Source organism: Crocuta crocuta, unplaced genomic scaffold, assembly GCF_008692635.1.
Source record: "Crocuta crocuta isolate KB4526 unplaced genomic scaffold, BGI_CrCroc_1.0 scaffold28, whole genome shotgun sequence".
Lineage (NCBI taxonomy): Eukaryota > Metazoa > Chordata > Mammalia > Carnivora > Hyaenidae > Crocuta > Crocuta crocuta.
The window spans coordinates 8,836,191-8,862,898 of NW_027533256.1; the positions used below are offsets into that span (position 1 = coordinate 8,836,191).

General features: G+C 38.7%; 1 protein-coding gene and 2 non-coding genes across 6 annotated transcripts in view; 2 read left to right on the forward strand and 1 right to left on the reverse strand.

Annotated features, from left to right (window-relative positions):
* Positions 1-26,405, reverse strand: part of PTPN20 (protein tyrosine phosphatase non-receptor type 20) — a 111,968-nt gene extending 85,563 nt beyond the window's left edge. For 3 of the 4 annotated variants that reach the window (XM_077746468.1, XM_077746465.1, XM_077746469.1), the window contains exons 1-2: positions 25,995-26,058; positions 8,955-9,108 (exon numbers count right to left, since the gene is read on the reverse strand). In XM_077746468.1, coding sequence (XP_077602594.1) covers positions 8,955-8,988 — 34 coding nt within the window. In that variant the 5' untranslated portion in view covers positions 8,989-9,108; positions 25,995-26,058. Of the gene's footprint in view, positions 1-8,954; positions 9,109-25,994; positions 26,059-26,363 lie in introns of those variants that run through there. The other variant, XM_077746467.1, reaches the window with a different exon arrangement.
* LOC144217042 (small nucleolar RNA SNORA70) lies at positions 4,558-4,690 on the forward strand. Its single transcript, XR_013330826.1, has one exon. It is a non-coding gene; the product is annotated as a small nucleolar RNA SNORA70 (small nucleolar RNA).
* On the forward strand, positions 8,632-8,738 carry LOC144217038 (U6 spliceosomal RNA). Its single transcript, XR_013330823.1, has one exon. It is a non-coding gene; the product is annotated as a U6 spliceosomal RNA (small nuclear RNA).
* Positions 26,406-26,708: the final 303 nt, after the last annotated feature.

A 26,708-nucleotide genomic window follows, 5' to 3' on the forward strand; every position in this document is an offset into this window, starting at 1 on the left:
GCATCTCACTGTCTAGTTAGATTTTATATTTAATAGTCTAGCAGTCTCCCAAGAGATTCCCTTATATGATTCTATTCAAACTTACATAGGCTTGTATCAGACAGTCATGATTTCATAACTGAAAACCACAGGCCATTAACAAGTTCAGCCAGAGTCTCCCTCTGTAATCTCGGATTCCACGCGGGCACTCTGGAGCACCACAGAATGCGCCCTTTCGTAACAGCTCTCGGCACATTTGCACACTGGTATAACATCTACTGTTATGTTCTCTTCCCAGGGTTAACATCCTACTTCCTTATTCCAATCCCTCCAATTCCTTTCTTGCCCTACACTGGAAATAAATGTGGTAACACTTACTTCATGTCTGAGAAATCCTTTACTGTAGCTTCCAGTGAGATAATTTGATAAGCTAATATGATGCTTTCCTTTTTTTTTAAGTTTATTTATTTATTTTGAGGGAGAGAGAGAGAGAGAGAGAGGCAGTGACAGAGGGAAAGAGAGACTCCCAAGCAGGCTCCATCAGCATGGAGCCCAACTTGGGGCTCGATCCCATGAACCAAACTGTGAGATTATGACCTGAGCCAAAGTCAAGAGTCGGATGCTTAACCACCTGAACTACCCAAGTGTCCCCCTATTATGTTATTCTGACTCTAATGCACAACCTGGGACCTGTTTTATCCACTCTTGTTGGAAGCTTTTGGGATTTTCCCGTGTTTAGAAATTTTACAATAATGTTCCTCTATGTGGTGTCTCTTTTTCCTTTTGTTTTGCTAGAACTGGAACTCACTCTCATATCTAGAAACTCATGTCCTTCAGTCTGGGAATTTTTCTTTAGTAAGTAGCTCCTTAAATATTTTTTTTCTGAATTCCTACTAATTACATGCAGGCTCTCGGATTCATCTCTAATTTTATCTTTTCTATCTTTTTATCCTATTTTCTGAAAGATATATCCAATTTTATACTCACCTCTGGTATTTATTTCTGTTAACAGTTGCTAAATTTCTAACAATTCTTTTTGTTTATTGATTGGTCTTTGTTTTGAGGATCCTGTTCATGTTTCTTGGTGCAGTATTGCTTCTTAGCTCTCTGGGCATATTAATTACAGTATTTACTTATTTGTTTTCTACCTGCATTGTCTCTGAATTCATTCTTTTCCCACTTGTTTATTTTACTTGACAGCTTTCCTTAGATATCTATCTCGTGACCTTTGGCCATTCGTTCATGCATAACACTAAGATACTAAGAAGGTGATTAGGAGCTGTGTGTGTGTGTGTATGTGTGTGTGTGTGTGTGTGTGTCTTTGACTAGTAGTAAGTAGTCCTTGTTATATGAAAATTCGAAGAGAGAGGGAGACACACATACATTGTCCTTTAATTGAGAACTTCCCAAAGTCTGTAGACCTTTTCGCAGAAAAGCCAATTTCCCCAGAGATAAATCCTCTGACTTCCTAGGGTGTGTAAAACTGGCTGCTAGCATTGTTGAGAGTTGAGTGGAGGAAAAAAGGACAGTTGATGGGAAGGAAGGAGGGAGAGTCTTAACCTTGTGCTAGGCACAAACTTTCTACTACTTCTCCATTTTCAGTCTAACACCCCACTCCCCTCCCGGTCCAGCCAACCTCCAAACCAAACAACTCCTCCACCTCCACCTCTACAGAGCAAGCCTTCCTGTCCTTAGTCAAGGTAAGAAAAGAACAGCTATCTTGTGTCTAGAAAATCTAGTACTACAGACTTTCAATAATTTTCCTGTTTCACTCAGTACCTTCAATTCTTGAATACTTCTTAGTTCTAATGCAAAAATGTAGCTATTTCTTATTGGCAGCTTCTCCGACCCCATTCCTTTCTGGCAGTTGGGTTTCTTTTCCTCTGCTCTGCTAAAGGCATCGCCCATCTGCTTTCCATCTTCCAAGTCTATTCTCCAGAATAGATCACATACATAGTCACAAATCAGTCTTCAACAGGTATAAAAAGATTGAGAGCATACCATGCATATTTTCAGATGCACTATGAAATTTGAAGTCAATCACAGGATAAAATTTGGAAAGCTCTCAAATACATGGAAGTTAAGAACGCCCTATTAAAAAATGAAGATTAACCAGAAAATTAAAGAAGAAATTTTTAAAAAACACATGGAAACCAATGAAAATGAAAACACAACAGTCCAAACCCTTTAAGATGCAGCAAAGGCGGTCCTAAGAAGAAAGTATATTGCAATCCAGACTTATCTCAACAAGTAAGAAAGTCCTACCTTACACCCAAACAAGCTAGGAATAAAACCAAATAAAGCTGAAAGCCAGCAGAAAAAGAGATATAATAAAGATTAGAGAAGAAATAAACAATATAGAAACAAAAAAAAGCAGTAGAGCAGATCAACAAAACTAAGAGCTGGTTCTTTGAAAGAATAAACAAAACTGATAAACTAGCCAGACTCGTCAGAAAGAAAAGAGAAAGGACNAACAGCACTATGAAATTTGAAGTCAATCACAGGATAAAATTTGGAAAGCCCTCAAATACATGGAAGTTAAGAACGCCCTATTAAAAAATGAAGATTAACCAGAAAATTAAAGAAGAAATTTTTAAAAAACACATGGAAACCAATGAAAATGAAAACACAACAGTCCAAACCCTTTAAGATGCAGCAAAGGCGGTCCTAAGAAGAAAGTATATTGCAATCCAGACTTATCTCAACAAGTAAGAAAGTCCTACCTTACACCCAAACAAGCTAGGAATAAAACCAAATAAAGCTGAAAGCCAGCAGAAAAAGAGATATAATAAAGATTAGAGAAGAAATAAACAATATAGAAACAAAAAAAAGCAGTAGAGCAGATCAACAAAACTAAGAGCTGGTTCTTTGAAAGAATAAACAAAACTGATAAACTAGCCAGACTCGTCAGAAAGAAAAGAGAAAGGACTCAAATAGATGAAATCACATTTTTTATCACAACCACCACCACAGAAATACAAACAATAATAATAAGTTTTTCCAAAACTGAAAAAGGAAAAGTGGAACATTTGAACAGATCCATAACCATCAAAGAAATTGAATTAGTAATTAAAAATCTCCCAACAAGGGGCACCTGGGTGGTTGAGTTGGGTTAAGTGTCCGACTCTTGGTTTCAGCTCAGTTCATGATTTCATGGTTCATTGGTTCAGGCCCCATGCTGGGCTCTGTGCTGACAGAGCAGACCTTACTTGGGATTCTTTTGAGATTCTCTCTCTCCCTCTCTCTCCGCCCTACTCACACTCTCTTTCTCAAAACAAATAAACTTAAAAAATAATCCCCCAACAAACAAGAGTCCTGGGCCAGATGGTTTCCCAGAAGAATTCTACCAGACATTTAAGGAAGAGTTAATACCTATTCTTTTCAAACTGTTGAAAGAAAAGAAAGAAAGAAAGAAAGAAAGAAAGAAAGAAAGAAAGAAAGAAAGAAAGAAAGAAAGAAAGAAAGAAAGAAAGAAAGAAAGAAATGGAACAAAAGTTTCCAAACTCATCCTATGAGGCCAGCATTACGTTGATTCCAAAAACAGACGAAGACCCCACTAAAAAGGAGAATTAAAGGCCAGTATCCCTGATGAAACTGGATGTAAAAATTCTCAGCAAGATACTAGTAAATTGATTTCAATAGTACACTAAAAGAATTATTTTCCATGATCAAGTGGAATTTATTCCTGGGCTGCAGGGCTGGTTCAATATTCACAAATCAATCAATGTGATACACTACATTGACAAAAGAAAGGACAAGAACCATATGATCCTGTCAATAGATGCAGAAAAATATTTGACAAAATATAGCATCCATTCTTTATAAAAACCTTCAACAAAGTAGGATAGATGGAACATACCTCAACATCATAAAGGCCATATACAGGGGCGCCTGGGTGGCTTAGTCGGTTAAGCGTCCGACTTTCACTTAGGTCATGATCTTGCGGTTTGTGGGTTCGAGCCCCGCGTCGGGCTCTGTGCTGACTGCCAGCTTGGAGCCTGGAGCCTGTTTCAGTCTGTGACTCCCTCTCTCTCTGACCCTCCCCTGCTCACGCTGTCTCTCTCTCTCTCCTAGAAATAAATAAAAATAAAATAAAATAAAATAAAAAGACCAACAACTAATATCATCCTCAGTGGGGAAAAATTGAAAGCCTTCCCTCTACGGTCAGTAACAAGACAAGGATCCCAGTCTTACCATTACTATTTAACATAGCACTGGAAGTCTTAGCCTCAGTAGTCAGACAACAAAAAGTAATAAAGGGCATACAAATCAGCAAGGAAGAAGTCAAATTTTCAGTATTTGCAGATAACATGATATTCTATGTAGAGAACCTGAAAGAATCCACAAGAAAAATTGCTAGAACTGATACATGAATTCAGCAAAGTCGTAGGATATAAAATCAACATGCAGAAATCTGTTGTATTTCTATAACAAGCAGCAGAAAAAGAAATCAAGGAATCAGTCCCATTTACAACTGCACCAGAAACAATAAGAACTGAAGAGGACACACAGAAATGGAAAAGCATTCCACGCTCACAGATTGGAAGAACAAACAATGTGAAAACATCTATAATATCCCTGCAGCCAACTAAGCCGACTGTGCCTTTTCCCCATGGGGCCCAGTGTGCAATGGCTGCGCACAGCAGCTTCCTTGGTAGTGTATGCAGCCTGTTGATTGTACGGGTTGCCCTAAGGGACCTTGGAGACAGCTTTTTCTGGTGGACATTGAGGTTTGGCCTCGTGCTTTCTCCAATCTAGACTCCAGACAGGCATGAGGGGTGCCTTTGGAAAGCCCCAGGGCACAGTGGCCAGGGTCCACGTTGGCCAGGTCATCATGTCCATCTGTACCAAATTGCAGAACAAGGAGCATGTGATTGAGGCCCTGCGTAGGGCTAAGTTCAAGTTCCCTGGCCACCAGAAAATCCACATTTCCAAGAAGTGGGGCTTTACTAAATTTAATGCTGACGAGTTTGAAGACATGGTGGCTGAAAAGTGGCTCATCCCAGATGGCTGTGGGGTCAAATACATCCCTAATCGTGGCCCCTTGGACAAATGGCGGGCTCTGCACTCATGAGAGCCTCAGCAGTGCCCTCCCCATTCGTGCCCACCAATAAATCCTGCTTCCTGTAAAAAAAAAAACAAAAAAAAACAAAAAAAAAAACCACATCTATAATATCCAAAGCAATCTACATGTTTAATGCAATCCCTATCAAAATACCACCAGTATTCTTCACAGAGCTAGATCAAATAATCTTAAAATTTGTATGAAACCACAAAAGACCCCTAATAGCCAAGGCAATCCTGAAAGAGAAAAGCAAAGCCAGAGGCATCACGATTCCACACTTCAAGCTGTATTACAAAGCTGTAGTCATCAGGAGAGTATGGTACTGGCATAAAAACAGACACATAGATCAATGGAACAGAATAGAGAACCCAGAAACCTATGGGCAACCCAGAATGGACCCACAAACCTATGAGCAACTAATTTTCAACAAAGCAGGAAAGAATATCCAAAGGAAAAAAGACTGTCTCTTCAACAAATGATGTTGGGAAAACTGGACCGCGATATGCAGAAAAATGAAAACAGATCACTTATTTACACCATATACAAAAATAAATTCAAACTGGGTGAAAGACCTAACCATGAGACAGGAAACCATAAAAATATGAGAGGAGAACACAGCCAGCAACGTCTTTGACTTTGCCATAGCAACTTTCTACTAGACATGTCTCCAGAGGCAAAAGGAACAAAAGCAAAAATGAACTACTGGGACTTCATCAAGGTAAAAAGCTTCTGCACAGTGAAGGAAACAGTCAATAAAATTAAAAGGCAGCCTATGGAAAAGGAGAAGATATTTGCAAATAACATATCTAAAAAAGGGTTAATATCCAAACTCTAAAAAGAACTCATTAAACTCAACATCGAAAAAATACACCCAGTTAAGAAATGAAGACATGAATAGACACTCTTCTAAAAATGACATCCAGATGGCTAATAGACACATGAAAAGATGTTCAACATCACTCATTATAAGGGAAATACAAATCAAAACCACAATAAGACACCACCTCACACCCATCAGAATGGCTAAAATTAGTAACACAAGAAACAACAGGTATTGGCAAGGAGGCAGAGAAAGGGGAACACTCTTGCACTGCTGGTGGGAATGCAAACTGGTGCAGCCACTCTGGAAAACTGTATGGAGGTTCCTCAAAAGACTAAAAATAGGACTACCCTACGATCCAACAATTGTGCTATTAGGTATTTACCCAAACAATACAAAATACATATTCAAAGGGGTACATGCTTCCCAATGTTCACAGCAGCATTATCAACAATAGCCAAACTATGGAGAGGGTCCAAGTGTCCATTGACTGATGAATGGATAAAGAAGATGTGGTATATACAAACAGTGGAACATTACTCAGCCACCAGAAAGAATGAAATCTTGCCATTTGTAAGGACATGGATGGAGCTAGAATATATTACACTAAGCAAAATTAGTCAATCAGAGAAAGTCAAATATATGATTTCACTCATATGTGGAATTTAAGAAACAAAACAGATGGACATATATATGGGAAGAGGGGGGAAGAGAAGAGAGGAAAACAAGCCACCACAAGAGACTCTTAATGATAGAGAATAAACTGAGAGTTAATGGAGGGAAGTGGGTGGAAGATGAGCTAGATGCGTGATGGGTATTAAGGAAGGCACTTGTGATGGAAGTGATGAATCACTGAATTCTATTTCTGAAACCGATATTGTACTTTATATTAACTAACTAAAATTTAAACAAATAAAATTTTAAAAAATAAAATAACTTGGTTCTTGCTCTCTTACTGTGGACTTTATTTTTTTTTTTTTTACTTTTTAAACTTTACTTTTTTATTTTGAGTGAGAGAGAGCAGGAGAGGCAGAGAGAGGGAGAGAGAGAGAGAGAGAGAGAACCCCAAGCAGGCTCCACACAGGGCTCAAACTCACACACCAAGAGATCATGACCTGAGCCAAAACCAATAGTTGGATGCTTAACTCACTGAGTCACCTGGATGTCCATTACTGTGGGCTTTAAATCCATCTTTATGTTTAACTTTTCAATTTTGCAAAGCATACTCTTTCCTTGAGAAAAGAGAGCATTCACTAGGTGGCAATAAAGAACAAAACTATAAGTTACCATATATATTTAGAATCTAAAAAGTTCTGCTGATAAAATATATCAATTGCTACTTTCACTGTAAGTTCTTGTAAGAAAACCCACGCAGTTTGGTCACGTGCATAGTAATTGTAAAGGTCTTAGGTAAATGGGCGCCTCAAGTATCTTTTTGTGTGCTGTTTTTGTCCTTGTCACAAAACCTAAAATAAAGAAACGGGGTGTTCAGGACATAAAATAGGAAAGAAACTGATTCAAAATTATATTTTAAAAGACCTCAGTAAAATTTATAATCTGATCAGATTATTTAGTAGAAAGTCAGAAGATAATTGATAGAACTGTTAGTGCATAGTTATCTCAAAAAGGAAAAATCACGCAGATTTTTAAACAATCAAGGCACACAAAATGAAATAAATAATCCTCGACAGTAATCCTAGAAATGGAAGAGGAAAGGAAACTCAAGATATCATTTCATAACAACTAAATTACCTTTCTTCCTGCTGTGATAACATCAAATATGGTGATTTTACAGTAGAACTGGTATAATCCTGTAATATGATCAACCTTTTCCAGAAAATAATTTGGCAATAGATAATAAAAGCAGTACAAAATTCTTGGGATGCCTGGGTGGCTCAATCGGTTGAGCATCTGACTCTTGATTTCAACTCACGTCATGATCTCACGGCTTCATGAGTTCGAGCCCCACGTCGGGCTCTGCACTATCAGTACACAGCCTGCTAGGGATTCTCTCTCACCCTCTCTCTCTGTCCCTCCCCACTTGCACTGTCTCTCTCAACAAAAAGCAATAAAATATTCAGACCCATTAGCTCAAGGAGCCCAATCCTGGGACTTTATCCTAAGGAAGGAATTCAACCAAAGAATAAAACCTATAAATACTAACATGTTGTCAACAGTAATATCCATGATGGAAGAAAAGAAACTGGAAACAACATATCACTTGGATAAGTAATATCACAATGAGAAGGAAAGCTGCCTCCGCGTCTTTCAGAACGTAGACAGGACCAGAAGGACTTCTGGAGTCAGAGGTGCAACAGCAGAGAAGCAGCCCAGCAGGGACAGCCCGATGTAGGCAAGGGAGTAGCACTGGTGACAAGGAGGACAGTCTAGGAAAGGGACGAGCAGCAGAGCCGAACATGGAAAGAGTGACGAAAGAAATGGTGAAAAATGACGGCAGGCTGCTAAATGTCTGAGACAAGACAATGACAACATGGACCACCTGAGACAGAGGCATCTCATTTAACCACTGTGTTAGTCTTATGTGCCAAAAGCCTTCCCTGTGTTTCTGTGCTTGTTTGTACTTCCCAAATTCTCTGCGATCAATCTATATATTTACTATTATATATGATTATACATTACATACGGTGTATATTTAACATATTATTTACAGAATTAGAAAATGTTCTGTGGAAAGAGTAAAATAAAACAACAAGAATCTATTCCTTGCTACTCTGAGTGTGACAGCTTGTTAGAAATGCAGAGCCTTGTGCTCGCTTCGGCAGCACATATACTAAAATTGGAACGATACGGAGAAGATCAGCATGGCTGCTGTGCAAGGATGACACGCAAACTCATGAAGCATTCCATATTTTTTGACAATAAATTATATTTAAAAAAAAAAGAAACACAGAGTCTTGGACTTCTGGTTCAGGAGGAGACTGTCCAGGTTCACCAGGACAGACCTGGTGAGTCAGAATCTGCAGGTTACCGAACCCACAGTGGTTCCCACATGTATTTATAGTCTGAGAAGCACTGCTCTGGCCCCTTCTGTTCGACATCCCCCAAAGAGTGCAAGGCATGAGAACCTACCAGACTGTGCTGTGGCCTTCCTAGGTGAAGACATGTTGTCCCCATGCCCGGATTAGATGGGTAAAAGGCTTCTGCAGGTACTGAGCCTTGTGCCTTGAGAGTCAGGCAGAAGTTCTGATTAGTATCCTGGGGCCAGCACACAATTGTTGTTCACCTGGTCAAACACACAATGCAAAGGAGTTTCTATTAGATTATTACTGATATTTATTCAGTCAACGTCACTCAATGACTTAATTCTTTGAATGCCACATTTATGCTAAAGTAGGTGTTGGAGATTCAATATTGAATGGATAAGAATTAACTACAGAGCCTGTCTTCAAGTAGTTCATGTTCAATCTATAAAAAGTCCTCAGATAGAATAAGCATGTTTTCTTTTCTAATCTTTGCCTGTAAAAGAAAGAACTGTAAAATCATGTTTAATTACTCCCTCTGGTTAAAACCTAGAGTACATTTTGTTTGGCAACTTCTCCATTAGCTACCTGCAAATGATATGGGATTACTGTAACCTGAATCTAAAAGTTAATGTTTTGAAACATACATATTTCTTTTTTTTAATGTTTATTTCTGAGAGAGAGGAGGGGGGAGGGGCATAAAGAGAGGGAGACACCAAAACCTAAGCAGGCTTCAAGTTCTGAGCTGTCAGCACAGAGCCCAGTGCGGGGCTCAAACTCACAACCTGCGAGAACATGACCTGAGCCGAAGCTGGACGCTTAACCAACTGAGCCACCCAGGCACCCCCGAAGCATACATATTTTAGAATTCTGAGATATAGAATGTTAAGAAAGATTATTTAAAACATGTATATAAGGCAAAAAGGTAGGCGACATGTCCTTTTAATATTATGAGGTTAATATTTAATAGGTCCTTCCAAGGATCATTCAATTATGTAGAGAATTGTAACTACAACCCATTGTTTAAATCCTAGACTTAGTATAATTACATGTTAACCTATAGATTTTTCTACAACATCAGAGACAACATCAGAGATTATCATCTATTGCCCTGTCAGACATTAAACTAAGCTTTCTAATCTAACCTAGAGTTCTCATTCTAATATTCATTCCAAATGCCTATAAAAATATCATCAAATCTTCTCTGAACTCCTTTCATCGTCTTCCTGGTTCCTTCCTCAATCAATACATTGAATAAAATCTCTAATATAGTCATTTCAAATTTTAATGCATCACACTTTTAATTTTTTTTAATGCTATTTTGATGAAGGGAAAAAAATCTCTTCTTTTTACAAGAACAGCAGTGGCCTCATGACTGGTACTGCAGTAATGGACTTGAGTGGTGAGCCTTCCCTGGAAGCAGACTTGAGAAGTTAATGACCTCACTGGTAACTAAGAACCACTGAGAATAATGCCCAAGCTTCTGCCTCTGAAATACATGACTGAAAATATTTAAAATGATACAATCTTAAGACAAATAAAATGAATTTTCTTTAGAAATTCTCAATTTCAAGATGCTCCTTGGTAATTGGAGATACTCTTAATTAAATGTCAGGGTTTAGGGGCTCCTGGGTGGCTTAGTCGGTTAAGCGTCCGACTTTCACTTCGGTCATGATCTCGCGGTTCATGGGTTCAAGCCCCGCGTCGGGCTCTGTGCTGACGCCAGTTCAGAGCCTGGAGCCTGTTTCAGAGTCTGTGTCTCCCCCTCTCTCTGACCCTTCCCTGCTCATGCTGTCTCTCTCTCTCTCGCCTAGAAATAAATAAAACATTAAAAAAGTTTAAAATAAATAAATAAATAAATGTCAGGGTTTAAATATGCTATATGCTGCATTCCATCAGATGAAACATCTGAATGGTCCCGCACTCCAACAGCTCATGGTCTTTGTATGAATACACTCCCCACACACCTAGGATCTCTCTAATGCACAGGCGAATAGACTAAAATCCATATTAATCCATACCAACAGTCACCTGTTTCAAATCTTTCATGTAAGTCAGTACTGCTCCCAGAGCAAACAACTCCGATCAGAAACACATACCCATTTCTAGTGTTTATTGGTGCAGTGAGTTTGAGACAGCCCTATAGAAATATAAAAATCAAACTGGAAGAATTTCTCTTCTCTTACACTTGGTCTAGTATGTCTTAGGACAAATAGACAAAAGAATATCTTCATTAAGCTGATTAACATTTAATTCAGTTTGTGAGTTGCAGCTGCTATAGTAAATCAGCAATAGCATGAGATTATAAAATTCAGCATGTGTGTCATTAAAGCCTAGATGGTCTATAAAGCATGTAAAAGTAAATTATATAATAAAAAACAGAATCTTCATTTATTATAATGCAAAAGAAAACTTTTAAGGGAATATAGTGAAAGCTTTTACCATATTATCTACCTCTTCCAATGCTTGATTAAGTAATACCCCATCAGGGCTTCCCCTATAATTTCTGTTTTTTATAATGATTTCTACACTCATCTCCCCAAGTTGAACCATAAACACCTTGAAGGCAGGAGTTTTAACTTTTTCATTTTTGTATCTTCAGTGACCAGCACATTCTAGACATTTTAGCACATTCTAAATGTTTGATGGGTTAACTAATTATTTAATTCCATGAAAAATCTGTATGCATCACTGGGCAATCTGCATAACCATGTCAAGAACCCTAGGAAGTCACAGAGGTCAGATCCCTAAATTAAAAGTTTTCCTCCCAACTCCTAAAGAAGATTGCTATAAGGTAGAAAATCAAGGAATTAACCCTGAGAAGGGGGAAAATATTAAAAATCTGTTACCTGCTTTGGGATACAGCACTGAGGATAGACAAATAAAGCTCCAATATGGCATAAAGTGGTCCCATGTGACCATAAGAGGAAGAAAACACAAGAATTTGGTTCCCCCAAGAAACTAATGCAGGACATTTTTCTTCAGGAGTTAGAGCGATAGAGAAGAACCAACGAATATTGTACGTATTCTCAATGCTTAGTTAAGGTGCGATTGTCAGTCTGTCTCAAATACTCTCAAAACCAAAGCAGATGCCAGCGAAGACCATTCTGCATATTGGACTTTATGTTGGAAGCAAGATGCCAAAATATAGTTTGAAATGACATGCTCAGCACCTTGTCCTAGCAATTCTAACCTCTAGGGCTGAGTACTTCCAATTCTTTTGAAAATTCTACTCTGAGACCTGTGTTGGCCTGGAAGGAAGAAAATGAAAGAAACCCAAATGCCTGTACTGAGTAACTACTACCCGACCTGAAGTCACCTTAGGAATAAGAGTTCTTTCCTGTGAAATCTATATATCTGGTGACCAAATTCTCAGGGCAAGCTTCTGGAACTATTATTATTTAACATGTTTTATGCCACTTAAGAACTGCTTTTAGTTTAGTATATTTTTTTAAAAGAATAGTGTTTTGCTTTTTCCAATTAAACAGATCACCAATATTCACGTAGAAAGTGAAGTTGCCATTAGGAAATCTCACTTTTGGCTTATTAGTTACTTTCTGCAATATGTGTGTGTGAGGGTTGGGGGGTAGGAAGCAGGGAGGGATGAGGTGCTGAAGCACAATCTCAAAGGCTATTTGCAGTTCTGGCCAGCACAACGAGGCGAAAAAGAAACAAATGTATTCAAATACAGAAGGAAAAAACAAAGCTGTCTTTATTCCCAAGATTAAGATAGGTGTGCATAATTATACTTCAACAAAACTGATTTTTTAAAGCCATAAAAAGATAAATAATCTACTTCAGTAAGTGTAAAATAAAACGCAGAGGTCATTGTGTAAAAATTATTTAAAAAATCAAGCTATTAATGGAAGTTTAAACATTAAAGAGCTGTTAGCCACCGATTATAGAAATGAGAGAACTGTTACCCCTTCACGGGTCCTTTTACCATCTTGTTTGTATTATAAAGCACTGGAATTCACTTGCTCAGTCACTTGCAACTCAGGGACTGACATAGTTACCATGAGCCACACTCTGAGCAAATACTTTTTCAATTATTAGAATGGCATTAGTAAAAATAACGACTTACTAAATACATTTGAAAATGACTTCTTTACCTAGATGCTTCTGCTATTTAGGTATCAAGATAAACAGTCTTCTATTATTTGTTTCACCCACGACATAACTTGCTTTGGCATCTTCCCTCAACCCTCCTGAACATCAGGTCCATCTGTCTGTCCATCGGTCTGTTCCTCCTTTTTATCTTCCCTCTTCCCTTCCTCTTGCTCTTTGGGAAATATACCAGTAATTACATGAGTGTGCCTGGCTATTCCAAAGTATATAATTCCTGTACCTTTAATCAATAGACTTTGGCTTGTGTATCTCAAGGAACTATTTATTTATAGGGTACAGCTAAGCCTTTCCATAACTGAGATTATGTCAAGCACAAACATATATGCATTACATACGTGTGCAGACAAGAGTTGATATAGCAGGCCTTAGGCTGCTACACTTAGAAAAACCTACCTGCAAGGCTGGCTCGTGGTTTTCATCTGGGAACTTGCCAGGCAAAATTTTCCCTAAATGATAAGAGTGACTCACTGTGCCTGCTGTATGTGCTGTAACTATGTGGTGTAAATAATTATGTGGTGTACGCTGACCATCTGCTTGCTTTCTGGACATCTGGAATCTCAGTGACCACCATCAGTCACACAAATACTGTGTGCCTTCATGACTGACCCCCCAGAAAACCCTCAATTCCTAGCCTCAGGTGAGCATCCTGGGTAGACAACACTTACCACAAGGTATCACAATTTGTTGCTGGGGGAATTAAATACATTCTGTGTGACCTCGCTAAGTGTGGACTCTGGAAAGCTTGCACTTGGTTTTCTCCTGCAAAGAACTGAATGTTCATGTCCTTCCAAAGTTCATATATTGAAACCCTAATCCCAAGGGGATGGTATTTGGAGGTGGAGTCTTTGGGAGGTAATTAGGTCATGAAAGTGGAGACCTCATGAATCGGATTAGGGACCTTATAGGAAGCAGAGAGCTCTCTTTCCACCAGTGAGGACACAACAGGAAGACGGCAGTCTGCAACCTGGAAGAAAGTCCTCATCAAAACCCAACCATTCTGGCACCCTGAGCTTGGACTTTTAGTGCCCAAAACTGTGAGAAAGAAATGTTTGTTGTTTAAGCTACTCAGTTTATGGTATTTTGTTGCAGCAGCCTGAAGTTACTCTCACAAAAATTGGTACTGAGAAGTGGGGATGCTGCTGTAACGAATACTTGATGCAGGAGCACTTTGGAACCAGGTAAGAATAGAGGCCAGAAGAGGTTCAAGGTGCACGCTAGACAAAACCCAGACTGCCATGAAAGGACATTTAAAGGCAATTCTAGTGAGAGCTCAGGAAGAAAAGAAGAGTGCTACAAAATTTCCATTTTCTTAGAGGATACATAAGTAACCACAAACAGAATTTTGGTAGAAATATGGATGGTATAGGTGATTCTAATGAGGTCTCAAACTAAAATGAGGAGCATGTCACTGCACAATGTTAAAGGGTTGAGGGGACAAGGTGGACAACATATATGAACAGTTAGAGAATTTAAGTAGAGTGACAAAGTACTTTAAATAATCAAATGGAAATGCTAGAAATAGAAAATGATATCAGAGATAAAGGATTTCTTAGGTAGATCTATTACAAGACTGAACACAGCTGAAGAGAAAAACTGTTAAGCTTGAAGACAGTTAAATAGAAATGATCCAAAATGAAACAAGCAGATGAGTGAAAATCGGAAGATCACTCAAAAGTTGTGGGTCATTATTGAATGTCCTAATTTCTGTATAAGTGGAGTCACCAAAAGAGAAAATACTTAGAAATTTCTGTGATTAATAGATGACAAGAAATCACAAATCAAAGAAATGTTCAGAACCTGAATTGGGGGGCAGGGGGGATGTATGGATTACAAACATCATAGTCCAAATGCTGACAAAGATATTGTAGAAATCTGGGAGGTACCTAGAAAAAACTGACAGAATTCAGTGTCAGCATGTTTGCACTAAAAGGTGTTAAGAGAAGTTCTTCGAGAAGAAAAAGTAGGACAGATGTGGAAATTTGAAGTTACACACACACACACACACACACACACACAAAGTAGAAAATACCAAAAATAGTAAAAATACCAGAAATGGTAAGAATACCAAAAATGGTAAAAATATGAAGGATTTTTTAATCTCTTTAAAAGATCACTGTGACTACTGGTTTAGCTTTGACAAGCAAAGAGCTAGGAAGTCATCACTCTCATCTTCACAAGAAAAACGATGAAAGTAAAAATCAATGAGTTTTCTTAGATCCACCAGAGAACTGAGGTGACAGAGCAAATTGCCACCCCAAATCCAGAGAGGTAGGCAGACACAGAGAAGTACTGCTGATATCAGCTTACCTCCAACAGAAGGTATCAGAGCCAGTGGGGAGTAGGAAGAATTAAGCAGTAAGTTTTACAAAGCACTGTAGGCTGAGCGTAGACTACCTTGAAAGTGAAAAACCCCTGAGGTGAAGGAGGTAAAAAGGTACAGACTTCCAATTATAAAATAAACAAGCCCTGGAGATGTCACATACAGCAGGTGACTAGGGTCAATATTACTGTACTGTATATTTGAAAGTTGCTCAGAGCATATGTCTTGAAAGTTCTTCCCACAAGAAAAAAATTATAATTGTATGATGATGGGTGTTATTTAGTCTTGTTGTGCTGACTTCTCTATATATACAAATATCGAATCATTATGTTGTTTGCCTGAAATTAATATAATGTTCCATGCCAATTATATCAATTCTTTAAAAAATGGGCAAAGGACTGACATTTGTACAAAGGAGGTAAAGAAATTGACAACAAGCACTTGAAAATATCCCAACATGATTAGGTAACAGGAAAATGCAAAATAAAATTGCAGTAAGGTACCACTAAACTCCCCCAACTAGAAATCCCAAAATTACAGAGGCTAAAAATTGGAAGCGTTGACAATGATTTGGAAAAATTACAAGTGTTGGCAATGATTTGGACAAATTATATATTCTCACGTATAGTGGGAGAATGTAAAATGATACAAATGCTTATAAGTAAAGTGTGGCAGTTTTTTTTTACATTAAACACGTACTTACCACATAAGCAGCATATTCACTCTTAGATATTTACTAAGAGAAATTTATTAAGTGAAATGAAAAGTTACACGCACATAAAGACTTGTTCACCATTGTTCATAGCAATGCTTTTCATAATAATTCCACCCCTAAAACAGTCCAAATGTCCCTCACTGGATGATGTATAATCATAGAATGGAATGAAATACTGTTCCAAAATAAAAAGGGGTGGAGTGGAAAAAAAAAAACAAACCCTGAGGGTCCAGACTTGGAAGAGTCCCAATACTTTTATGAATTTTAGCTCTAAGAACTCCACCAGGTTCCCATGAGAAAAAAAAAAATTTTTAATTGCCCTTGTGTTTTAAATGGGGGAGGGAAGAACAACATAACCATTTTGCATTGTCCCTAAAGCATTCTCCCTATAATAAAGGCCTGCACTCCAAGGAAGAGTGCTTGACTAGAGCTTTATCTGACCTGGAAGAAGTGCAATTGGCAACTCTAGCTTCCTCTAGCCATCTCTCTTATGTAAAGAGATAAGAAAAGATAGTAATAAACAATTCACAAAATCAATCCCAAGGACTCAGGCCCACAAAAAATACAAGATCTAATCCTAAAATTACGCAATACTTTCCTCCTCAAAACCCTACCATATCAACTAGGCTTCAGCATGTTAGCATACGTTAGCGGTGGATTATAATTGAAAAAGTTGCAAGTTGCAAGTCACAAACTCCATGTAAGGAGGAGTTCTTAGGAAGACCTAAAGACAACAGAGCTATGGAAAGATTTTTTTAAAAAGAAAGAAAGAATAAAAAAGAAAGAAAGTAGAAGAAACTGTGACCTCTGACACCCACCGTTATAGGAAACATTAGATAGAACCCAGCTTCCAGCCAGATTGACAGAAAAGCTCACTCTAAAAGCCTAAGGACATCAGTTCCTATTACTCAAATACTATGTCTGACTTTCAAGAAAAATTACAAAACATTCTAAACAGTCAAAAGAAAAACCTTACCATCTAAGGAGACAAAGCAAGTATCAGAACTAGATTCCAATATGACACATATATCAGGTAGGGATTTAAAATAACTAAGAGCTCTAGCAAAAACAAAAAAGTAAATAATATGTTAGGAACATATGGGTCATGTACACAAACAGATGGAAACTGTAAAAAGAAATAAATAAAAAGGAAATGATCAAAGGCAAACACTGTAACATAAATGAAGAATGCTTTTGATGAACTCATTAGTAGATTGGACATGGCTGCAGAAAGAATCATTGAGCCTGAAGACATGTCAACAGAAACTTCACAAACTAAAAAGAAAGAGAAAAAAGAAGGGGGAGTGGAGGACAGAAAAATATATAAGAACTACTGGACAATTTTAAACAGTGTAACATATGTGTAATGGGAATACCAGAAGGAGCATAAAGGGAGGGAGGGAGGGAAAAAGAGAGGGAGGGAAGAAAGTGGGGAAGGAAGGAACAGAAATATCTGAAGTAAAATTAATCAAGAACTTCCCCAAATTAATAACAGACATGAGACCACAGAACCAAGATGCTCAGAAAACACCAAAGCACATTATATTCAAACTGAAGAAAACCAAAGACAAAAAGAAAATCTTGAAAGAAGTGAGAAGGGGGGAAAATATATCTACAGAGAAACAAAGACAAGATTTACCTGAGATTTTTTTGTAAGAACCACACAAACAGGACCATAGAGCACTTTGGGGTACTTTAAATGATGAAAGAAAAAAAAAAGCAATTTAGAATTCTGTATACAGTGAAATTATCCTTCCAATGTGAAGGAGAAATAAAAACTTTCTCAAACCAACAGAAACTGGGGGACTCTGCCCCTAGCAGACCTCCTTGCAGGAAATTTTAATGCAGTTCTTCAGAGAAAAGGAAAAGGTCAGAAACTAAGAATATCACAGAAAAAATAAATGAAGGTCAAATAGAATCTTTTGTTTTTCCTATTCGTAATTGATCTAATAATTTTTCAAAGTAATAATGTCAACAATGTCCTGGGTGATTATAGCATATGAATAAATGAAATGAAAGACAGCAATGTCATAAGGGATAGGAGGGAAAAATTGGGACTTTTGCTTAATAAAATAAATATGTGAGGCAAAATGGGGAGTACCCATGAAACAGCATAATGTTATTTGAATGTAGACTTACATTTATTATAAATGTACACTGCAAACACTAACGTAACCACTAAAAATTAATTTTTTTAATCAAGAGGACAGAAAATGATTTTTATAATTTTTTAATTAAAAGGACAGAAATGACTTCAATAAATGATCGATTAAAATCAAGGAAGGCAGAAAAATGGAGGAAGATAAAGAAACAAAGAACAGTAGAAAACAGTTACAAATACAGTAGACATTAACCCCACTACATTATTATCACCTTAAATGTGAATAGTCTATAAATACATTCATATGTCAGAGTAGACTTTTTAAAAGACTCTAATATAATTTGTCTCCCAGAACCCCACTTTAAATATAACAACAAAGATAGAATTTTTAAATAGGGAAAGAAATAGATATAGCATGCTAACACTAATCAAAAGGAAGCTAGAGTATCTATATTAATCTCAGGCAAAGCAGACGCCAGAACAAGGAAAATTATCAGAGACAAGGAGTGACACTACAGAATGATAACTCGGTCATTCTCCAAGAGGCCATAACAATCCTTAACATGTATGCACCTAACAAAGCGTCAAAATACGTGAGGCAGAAAGTAATAAAACTACAAAGAGAAACAAATCCACTATTTTAGTTCTAGAACTCAGCACCCTTCTATCAGTAGTGGACAGATTCAGCAAGCAAGAACTCAGAAAGGATACAGTTAAACTGATCAACACAAGCAATCAACTGTATCTAATTGACATTTTATCAACTACTTCCTTCAACAACAGAGAGTAAGCCCTCTTTTCTAGCTTACATGGAACATTCACAAAGACAGACCACATATCAAGCCATAAAACACACTTTAAAACAAATCTGAAGAAGTATAAATCATACAAAATATGCTCTCAGACCACTGTGAAATTAAACTAGAAATAAATAACAGAAGGATAGCTGGAGACTAATCAACATGTGATAAGATAACACAGAAGTCAAAGAAGTCTCAAGAGAAATTTTAAAATATTTTGAACTATCCTTCTCTGCCTGACTTATTTGCACTTATAGGAGGATTAGGAGGAACTTAACGGAGGACCATGGGGGAGAAGAAGTGGGGGAAATAGTGGGGGAGAGGGAGGGAGGCAAACCATGAGAGACTCCTGAATGCTGAGAAACAAACTGAGGACTGATGGATGTGGGGGGAAGGGGCAGATGGGCATGGAGGAGGGCACTTGTGGGGATGAGCACTGGGTGTTATATGGAAACCAACTTGACAATAAACTAAAAAAAAAAAGTACAAAGAGAAAAAATATTTTGAACTAAATTAAATGGAAATACAACTCATCAAAATTTGTGAGATACAGCAAAAGTGGTACTTAGGAATAAATTTAAAATACTAAATGCATACATTATAAAAAGAAAGATAAAATCAATAACTAAGCTTCTACCTCAGGAAATTAGAGAAAAAGGACCAAAGCAAATCTGAAACAAGCAAAGAAATAATGAAAATTAGAGAAGAAATAAATGAAGTTGATAACAGCAAATCAAGAGAAAAATTAATAAAACCATTAATTCTGTGTCTCCCTCTGTCTCTCTGCCCCCTTCCCCACTCACACTCTGTCTCTGTCTCTCAAAAATGAATAAACTTTTAAAATGAAATAAAATGAAACATAAACTACCAATATTCACAAAAGGAAAAGCTGATCATCTGAATCAGCCTATGTCTATAAAAGAAATTAAACCAATAAAAGTTATACCAATTCCCTCCAATCTCCTCCATAAAACAGAATCATAGGAAACAATTTCTAACTCATTCTATAAAGCCAACATTGCCCTAACATCAAAACCAGATAAAGACATTAAAAGAAAAGAACAACTATAGGGCAAAATCACTCATGAACACAGATACAAAAATCAACAAAAATATCAGCAGCTGAATCCAAAAATAGATAAAAATAATTGTACACCATGACCAGCAAAACTTCTGCCAGGTATCCAAGGTTGGTTCAATATGTGAAAACCAACTGATGGAATGCAAAACAGGCTGAAGAAGGAAAATTGTATTATCACATCAATATACACAGAAAAAAAACATTTAACAAAACCCAAATACATTCATGATAAAAACTCTCAGGAAACTAGGATTAGAGGAGGGGAACTTCCCCAGCTTGATAAAGAACATCGACAACAACATCTACAGGTAACTTAATGATGGTAAACTAGACGCTTTCTTCTAAGATAGGGAACAAGGCAAGGATGTCCTCTGTCACCACTCCTATTCAAGATCAAATTATAGAAGTCCCACCTAATGCATAAAACAAGGGAAATAAAAGATCCACAGACTGGCATCAGGCTCTGTGCTGACAGCGTGGAGCCTGGAGCCTGTTTCGGATTTTGTGTCTCCCTCTCTCCTTGCACCTCCACTGCTTGTGCTCCACCTCTCTCTCAAAAACAAACATTTTTTTAAAAATTTTTAAAGGAAATAATGAATACATTATTGGATACTGGAAGAAAAGCAATCATTACAAAGTGGCAGAAAGTGGCTGAATTGTGTTCTAACTGTTGGGTCACAAGTAAAACTTGTAACTATAGTTGATCCTTAAACAAACTGGCAGTTAGGGGCTCTGACTCTCCACATAGTTAAAATCCACCTATAACTTTTGACTCCCCAAAAGTGTAACTACTAATAGTCTACTATTGACTGGAAGCCTTACCAATAACACGAGTGGACTGACACATCTGAATGTTATGTGTATCATATACTGTATTCTTAAAGTAAGCTGGAGAAAAGAAAATGTTATTTAAAAAATCCTAAGGAAGAGAAAATACACTTATTTACTCTGTTCTGTTCTACATTTATCGAACAAAATCCACATATAAGTGGACCCACGCAGTTCAAACCCATGTTATTCAAGGGTCAACTGTAATGAATTTAGATATTTAGCTGAGGATATTCCTAAGCAAAGTATAGAACTTGTGATCATGAGTTCTCCTTGTTGCCTATATAACAAAATGCAAGGGGAAAGAGACAAACTGAGGAAGGAATTGTTAAGCAAAATGGAACCCACATTCCACGGTGATTTGGAACATCCTCAACCTACCTAATACATCGCGCTCTGGAAATAAGTCTAAGGGTATGGTTGGATAAACATCGATGAGAGCATGGTTCTGCTCACAACTTGACTTCAGACTTCTAGCTTCCAGAACTATGAAAGAATACATATTTTAGGACACTAAGAGCCCAAACCACAAAAGAAAAAACTGACACTCTTAACAAAAAATTTAAATCCCACTCTTCAAAAGATAACATTAAGAAAGTACAAAGATAAGCTGCACACTGGAAGAAACACCTATATGGAAAAGGACTTGTATTCCAAACACATGCAGACCCTTATAACTCAAGAAGAAGACAAACAACCCAAGTTTTGTTTTTTGAGCAAAATATTTGAATAGACACTTTGCCGAAGAAAAACTACAGATGGTAAATTAAACATAGGAAAAAACGCCCAACACCATATGTCAACAGAAAAACGCAAAAGGAAACAATGAGATGCCACTACATACTTATTAGGATGGCTAAAACGAAACACGTGCAATCACACAACCAGGACGAAGCAGTTCTGGCAACAGCGTAGAACAACCGGAACTCTCCTGCACCACTGTCAGGATCACTGTACTCACTACCTTGCTTTACTTTTCTAAAAAGCACTTTTCATTACTTTAAAGTTTACTTCTGTATGTCAGCCCATGTGTATCTGCTCACATGTGTACTGTCTATCTCCCTCAGTGTAAGTACCATGAGGCTGGTGACCTGGTCTGTCTTGTCATCACGGTGTCACCTCAGCGCCAAGATGAATGGTAGAAACTGGGCACTCAATACATATATATTAAAAGCAGGAAGAAGCAGAAAGAAATGACATGAAGAAAAGTAAATTTGCTAAAGCAAGGAACCCAGTCATAGCAGTCCAAAGATGGGCAGCCTGCTGATGTAAAAGAAAATAAATTCAGACCACCAGGATTGTGCACATTCGAATTATCTGGAGAACTCTGCAAACTACCGATGGCAGGCCACATCAAATGAACGAAATCAGAGAATGGGGTCCAAGTGTTGATCATTAAAGTTCTCCAGTGTGCAGTCAAGATTAAAAACTACGGTGGAAATGGAACCTGGCTTTGGAGCTGTACACACTTGGGTGAAAACCTCTCTCTCCCTCAAAAATCTCATCTACATAATGGCAATAATATATACCTCACAAAGACTGAGATTATATATAAAGCTCTTAGTAAATGTTAATTTGCTTCTCCAGGACAGCTTATTGAAATCTTCATTGCTTAGTATGACTAGTGCTAATTCAATCATCAATTCATATCTTCCATTTTTACCCGATTGTTGAATTGAACACCTGCATTGGAGAAGTTTAGAAATGCTAACTTTTTCAGTGTTCTGATGATAAGATGCTGCCTGAAGTTATGTCCATTTTAAATGAGTAACTAAACGTTGAAGAGAGATCTAGCTGATTATATCAGTGATTCTCAAACCTGGATGCAAGTTAGAATCAACTTAGCTTTTTAAAAAATAACCAATACCAAATGTCCAGACCATGTGAAAGCCCACTAAATCAAAATCCTTGGGGTAGGTCCAGAGCATCAGGATTCTTTAAAAGGCTAATTGATCTGTAATTCTAAAACACAGGGCTGAAAAACACTGATTTGCACTAATGGCATCCCATGCTAACTACGTATCTGTGTCATTTGTGGAGCTCTCAAAAAAACTGATGGATTCCAAAACGCTGCCATAACTTAGTGATTCTGAATCCGTGGACATGGAGCTTGTCATTTTGCAAAGCATCATAAAACTTCCTCCTGGTGATTCTGGCAGAAACCCACAGGGAACCGCTACTTTATACCATTAATTTACTCTCCCTATTGTGTACCAGCAAAGGTCATTTAGAACTTTCACTTCCATGCCAAGCCTTCCCAGTTGCTTTTAATCAGTAACGAATGTAACACATCACAGTAAATCTAAATTCTACAGACCTTTTCAAAGCCTTTTCACATGCAGACTACTGACCCACATCATTTACTACACACTATGCCCAGCACCAGCTGTACAGCCTGCTGGCCTTTCTTACCAAATCCCACCAGGCTGCCAATTTGGGAATGGCAAAATGGAATACCCATGCCTTGTTTCCCTTCAAGTGAGATGTGATACCAGGACTAATGAAATTAACCTCACTGGTCAGATGAGTCTGAATGAAATCCAAGCTGAAGAGGTAAATTGTGAATTGTTAAATTTGTTTCCCTCAGAGAGATAAGAAAGTCTAAGGAAAGGTGATCCCTGAATTAGGAGCATTAAGAGAGTGCCTCGTAATTTTCAAACTCTACTAAAATCAGTTGGACAGGACCCTGCGTGAATGATTTCAATCAGTATACACACCACCCTGGTTGCATTACCAGGCAGATGGTAATAGCATTTAAACAACCAGGCATTATTTTTAGGCTTATTACATACATTAATTCATGTAATCCTCACAATAACCCTATTGAGCATGTACTGTACTGTTATTATTCCCATTACATAGGTTAAAAAAACAATCAAACAAATGCACACAGAAGTCGAATGAGTTGCCCAAAGACACAGAACTAGTAAGTGGCAGCTTTTGAACCCAGGCAATTTGCTTCAGTCCATTACCTTAACTACCACACTCCAGTGTAGGTGAGTGATGGCCAACCAATCTTTAACCAAAAAAAATTTTTTTATAGTTAGTCTGCAGCAAAAACTGGAGATCAAGACTATGTGTACTGTGGGTAAGTTATTTAACCTCTCTGCACCATCTCAGCACATGAAAAATAGAGATAATGACAGTGCCTGCCTCACTGAGTTGGGGTGAGGATTACACAAGACACTGCATGTGATGTGCTTAGAACACTACTTGGCGTTTTTAAGAGCCGTCAATGTCATCCATTGTTGTTATATGTACCATAATACAGCTAAAGTGGTCAGGGAGAAATGACAACCAATTAAGCTGAAAATCCCCTCCGGTGATCTTAGATCTGTAGATTCTGTAAAGTCCCAGTATATCAGATCCAATATGATATGCAAAATAGATTTTCACAAGAACTTTATGACTGTTAACTGTGACAGAGTTCCAGCCCTTCCAGGCCAAGACTGAATTAGTCTGCCAGTGACAGGCCCATTTGCTATAGTTTGGCTTTTTTTTGCCAACGTCCCCAATTATCAAGCTGTATAAATATAACACACTAGGAGAAAGACTTCGAAATAGCTGCAAACAGTGGACACAGGTTTGAATGGAGAAGACCCCGTCACTTAATAAACGTCAGCCCACCCCCCAGTTATATTTGCACAAACCAAAAGAAAAACAATGAGAGCTCAAGAATAGGTAACACTCATCATGTGCTTGCCAACTTATTCAATGCTTTCCATATATTATTTCATTTAATCATCAAAATACCTTTCTGGGGTCTACCATTCCCAGAAGACCACACAACCTCACTGGTTGATCTCACTCTAAATTCATGACTACACACCTCAAACAGGTATTCAACATTGCCTGACAGTCCAATCCCACTTCCTTAGTTAGGTCACTTCTCCACTCTCCGGAAGGACTACAGAGGAGAATGTGTCTCCTCCATGTTCTAACACCTCTTCTCTTCTCCCCTACTGTCCTTTCAGCCAATGACTCCATCACAGATGGTGCCGCTACCACCTGTCTGCATCTGCACCTGTTTGTCTCAGTTTCCCCTCTCGTTATACTGGAATATGTTTTCCTGCTCAAGTCAAAGCCAACCACCCACCTGCTCTGGATCTCCTCCCCTCTCAGATGGTCAAGGACTTACCCCTGCAATGCTCCCTTCTCTCATCTGCATCATTTTTCCCTTTCTAGGAGTTCAATCCTACTGGCATATAAACATAAACATATTCTAGCTTCTTCTATCTTGGGGGAAAAAAAAACCTTGACCTAAAGGCCCCTCTACTCCAAAAAGTTATTCTTATTAAACTAATTAAAATCCTAATTCCAAATCCATCTTACATAGTAGCATTCACCACAGTTAACCACCACCTCCTCCTTTTTTGGCTTCCCTTTTTCTTTTCTGTGTACACTCTCAACCTATGTGGTTTCAACCAGCCCCTTAGTTTAAATACCATCTATCTAGTAGTGATTCCAAAGCCCTGACATCACCAAGGATTTCAGACTCAAATTTCCAATGACCTATCTGACATCTCAAAGTAAAAATCTACTAGATTTTTATCCTGTATATTTCACCATAATAAAAAAAAATAATAAATCTACAAGATAGGCAGGTGGAGAGAGGGATGGAGAGATAAATCAATATGTAAAACAAGTGTGGCTAAATGTTAGTGATAGGACCTAGGTGGCAAGCATACAGAGTTCACTGGAAAATTCTTTCCAACTATGCTGTGTGCATATTGCACGTTGGGGGAAAACCTAGTAGGCATCTCAAACCTAACATATTCAAAACATTAATTCTTGGTTCCACCCCTTCCAAAAATGAAACCTTACCCCCACCCCTTACTGTTTTGGCCATCTCATTAAACAGCAAGGCAAAAGTAGGCAAGGCAAAAACCAAGGACTCGGCCTTGACTGGCTATCTTTCCCCCGGAATATAATTCCATCAAGGCAGGAGCCCTGCCTCTCCTGTTCATGTATATTCCCAACTTCGAGAACAGTGCCTGGCACACAGGAGGTGTTCAAAACTGGCTGTTGAATTAACTGATGAATTAATGCTGTTTCTTGCTAGGCCCCTCAATCCTCATTGGTCCTTGAGTGAGAACAAAGTTCTTGGCCTCGAAACCTCCCCAGCCCAGGCCAGCGAGGACCATACACGTCTTAGTGCCTGATTATGGCTTCTTACCAATCATATCGGCTCCATGCTCCTCAACGAGAGTTCAAGGCCTTTCTTTACCACAGAGCCAAAGTGTTTCCTGCCCCAAACCTGTCACACACGGGAACCACAACACATGTCACAGTACAGCTGGACATCACACTACCCAGGCTGAGTCTCCCCGTCTAGGCTTCTCTCTGCCCAGGGCCTGCCCAAAACAAGCATATGCAGGCCTCCTGGTGTCTGTGGGTCACAATCCACCCGTTCGGCCCCTGGGCATCAAAGGCATCTTCCTCTCGGGGCCACGGAGTGAGCCCAAGTCCGCCCTCTCACGCTGCTGCGCGGCAGCTTCCCCCACCCTCCCCCGGTGCCACCTGGCCGCCAGCTACCTTTCCTCACCTGGCCTGCCCCGCCCTGCCTGGCCTCAACCGCCCCCGGCCCGCCCCCAGGCCACCTTGCCAGTTGGGTTCTCGTGGGAGCCCGCCGACCCAATCCCAGCGACGCCTGCGAGCCTGCGCACTAGAGCGTCATCCTGCGCCACCGCCCTCTGCTGGCCTGGCTGGAGGCTGCAGCATCTTCCCTGCTGGCCTTTAAAGGTCCTTCAGCGCGCACCGCGGACCCAGCTGGATTTTCCCTGTGGTCGCTGGTCCACCACCCTGCTGTGCATACCCCTTTCCGAAGCTAAGCCCTGATGCCAGCAGCTCTCTGAGCCATGCCCACATCTTGAACCACTGACGACTGTGT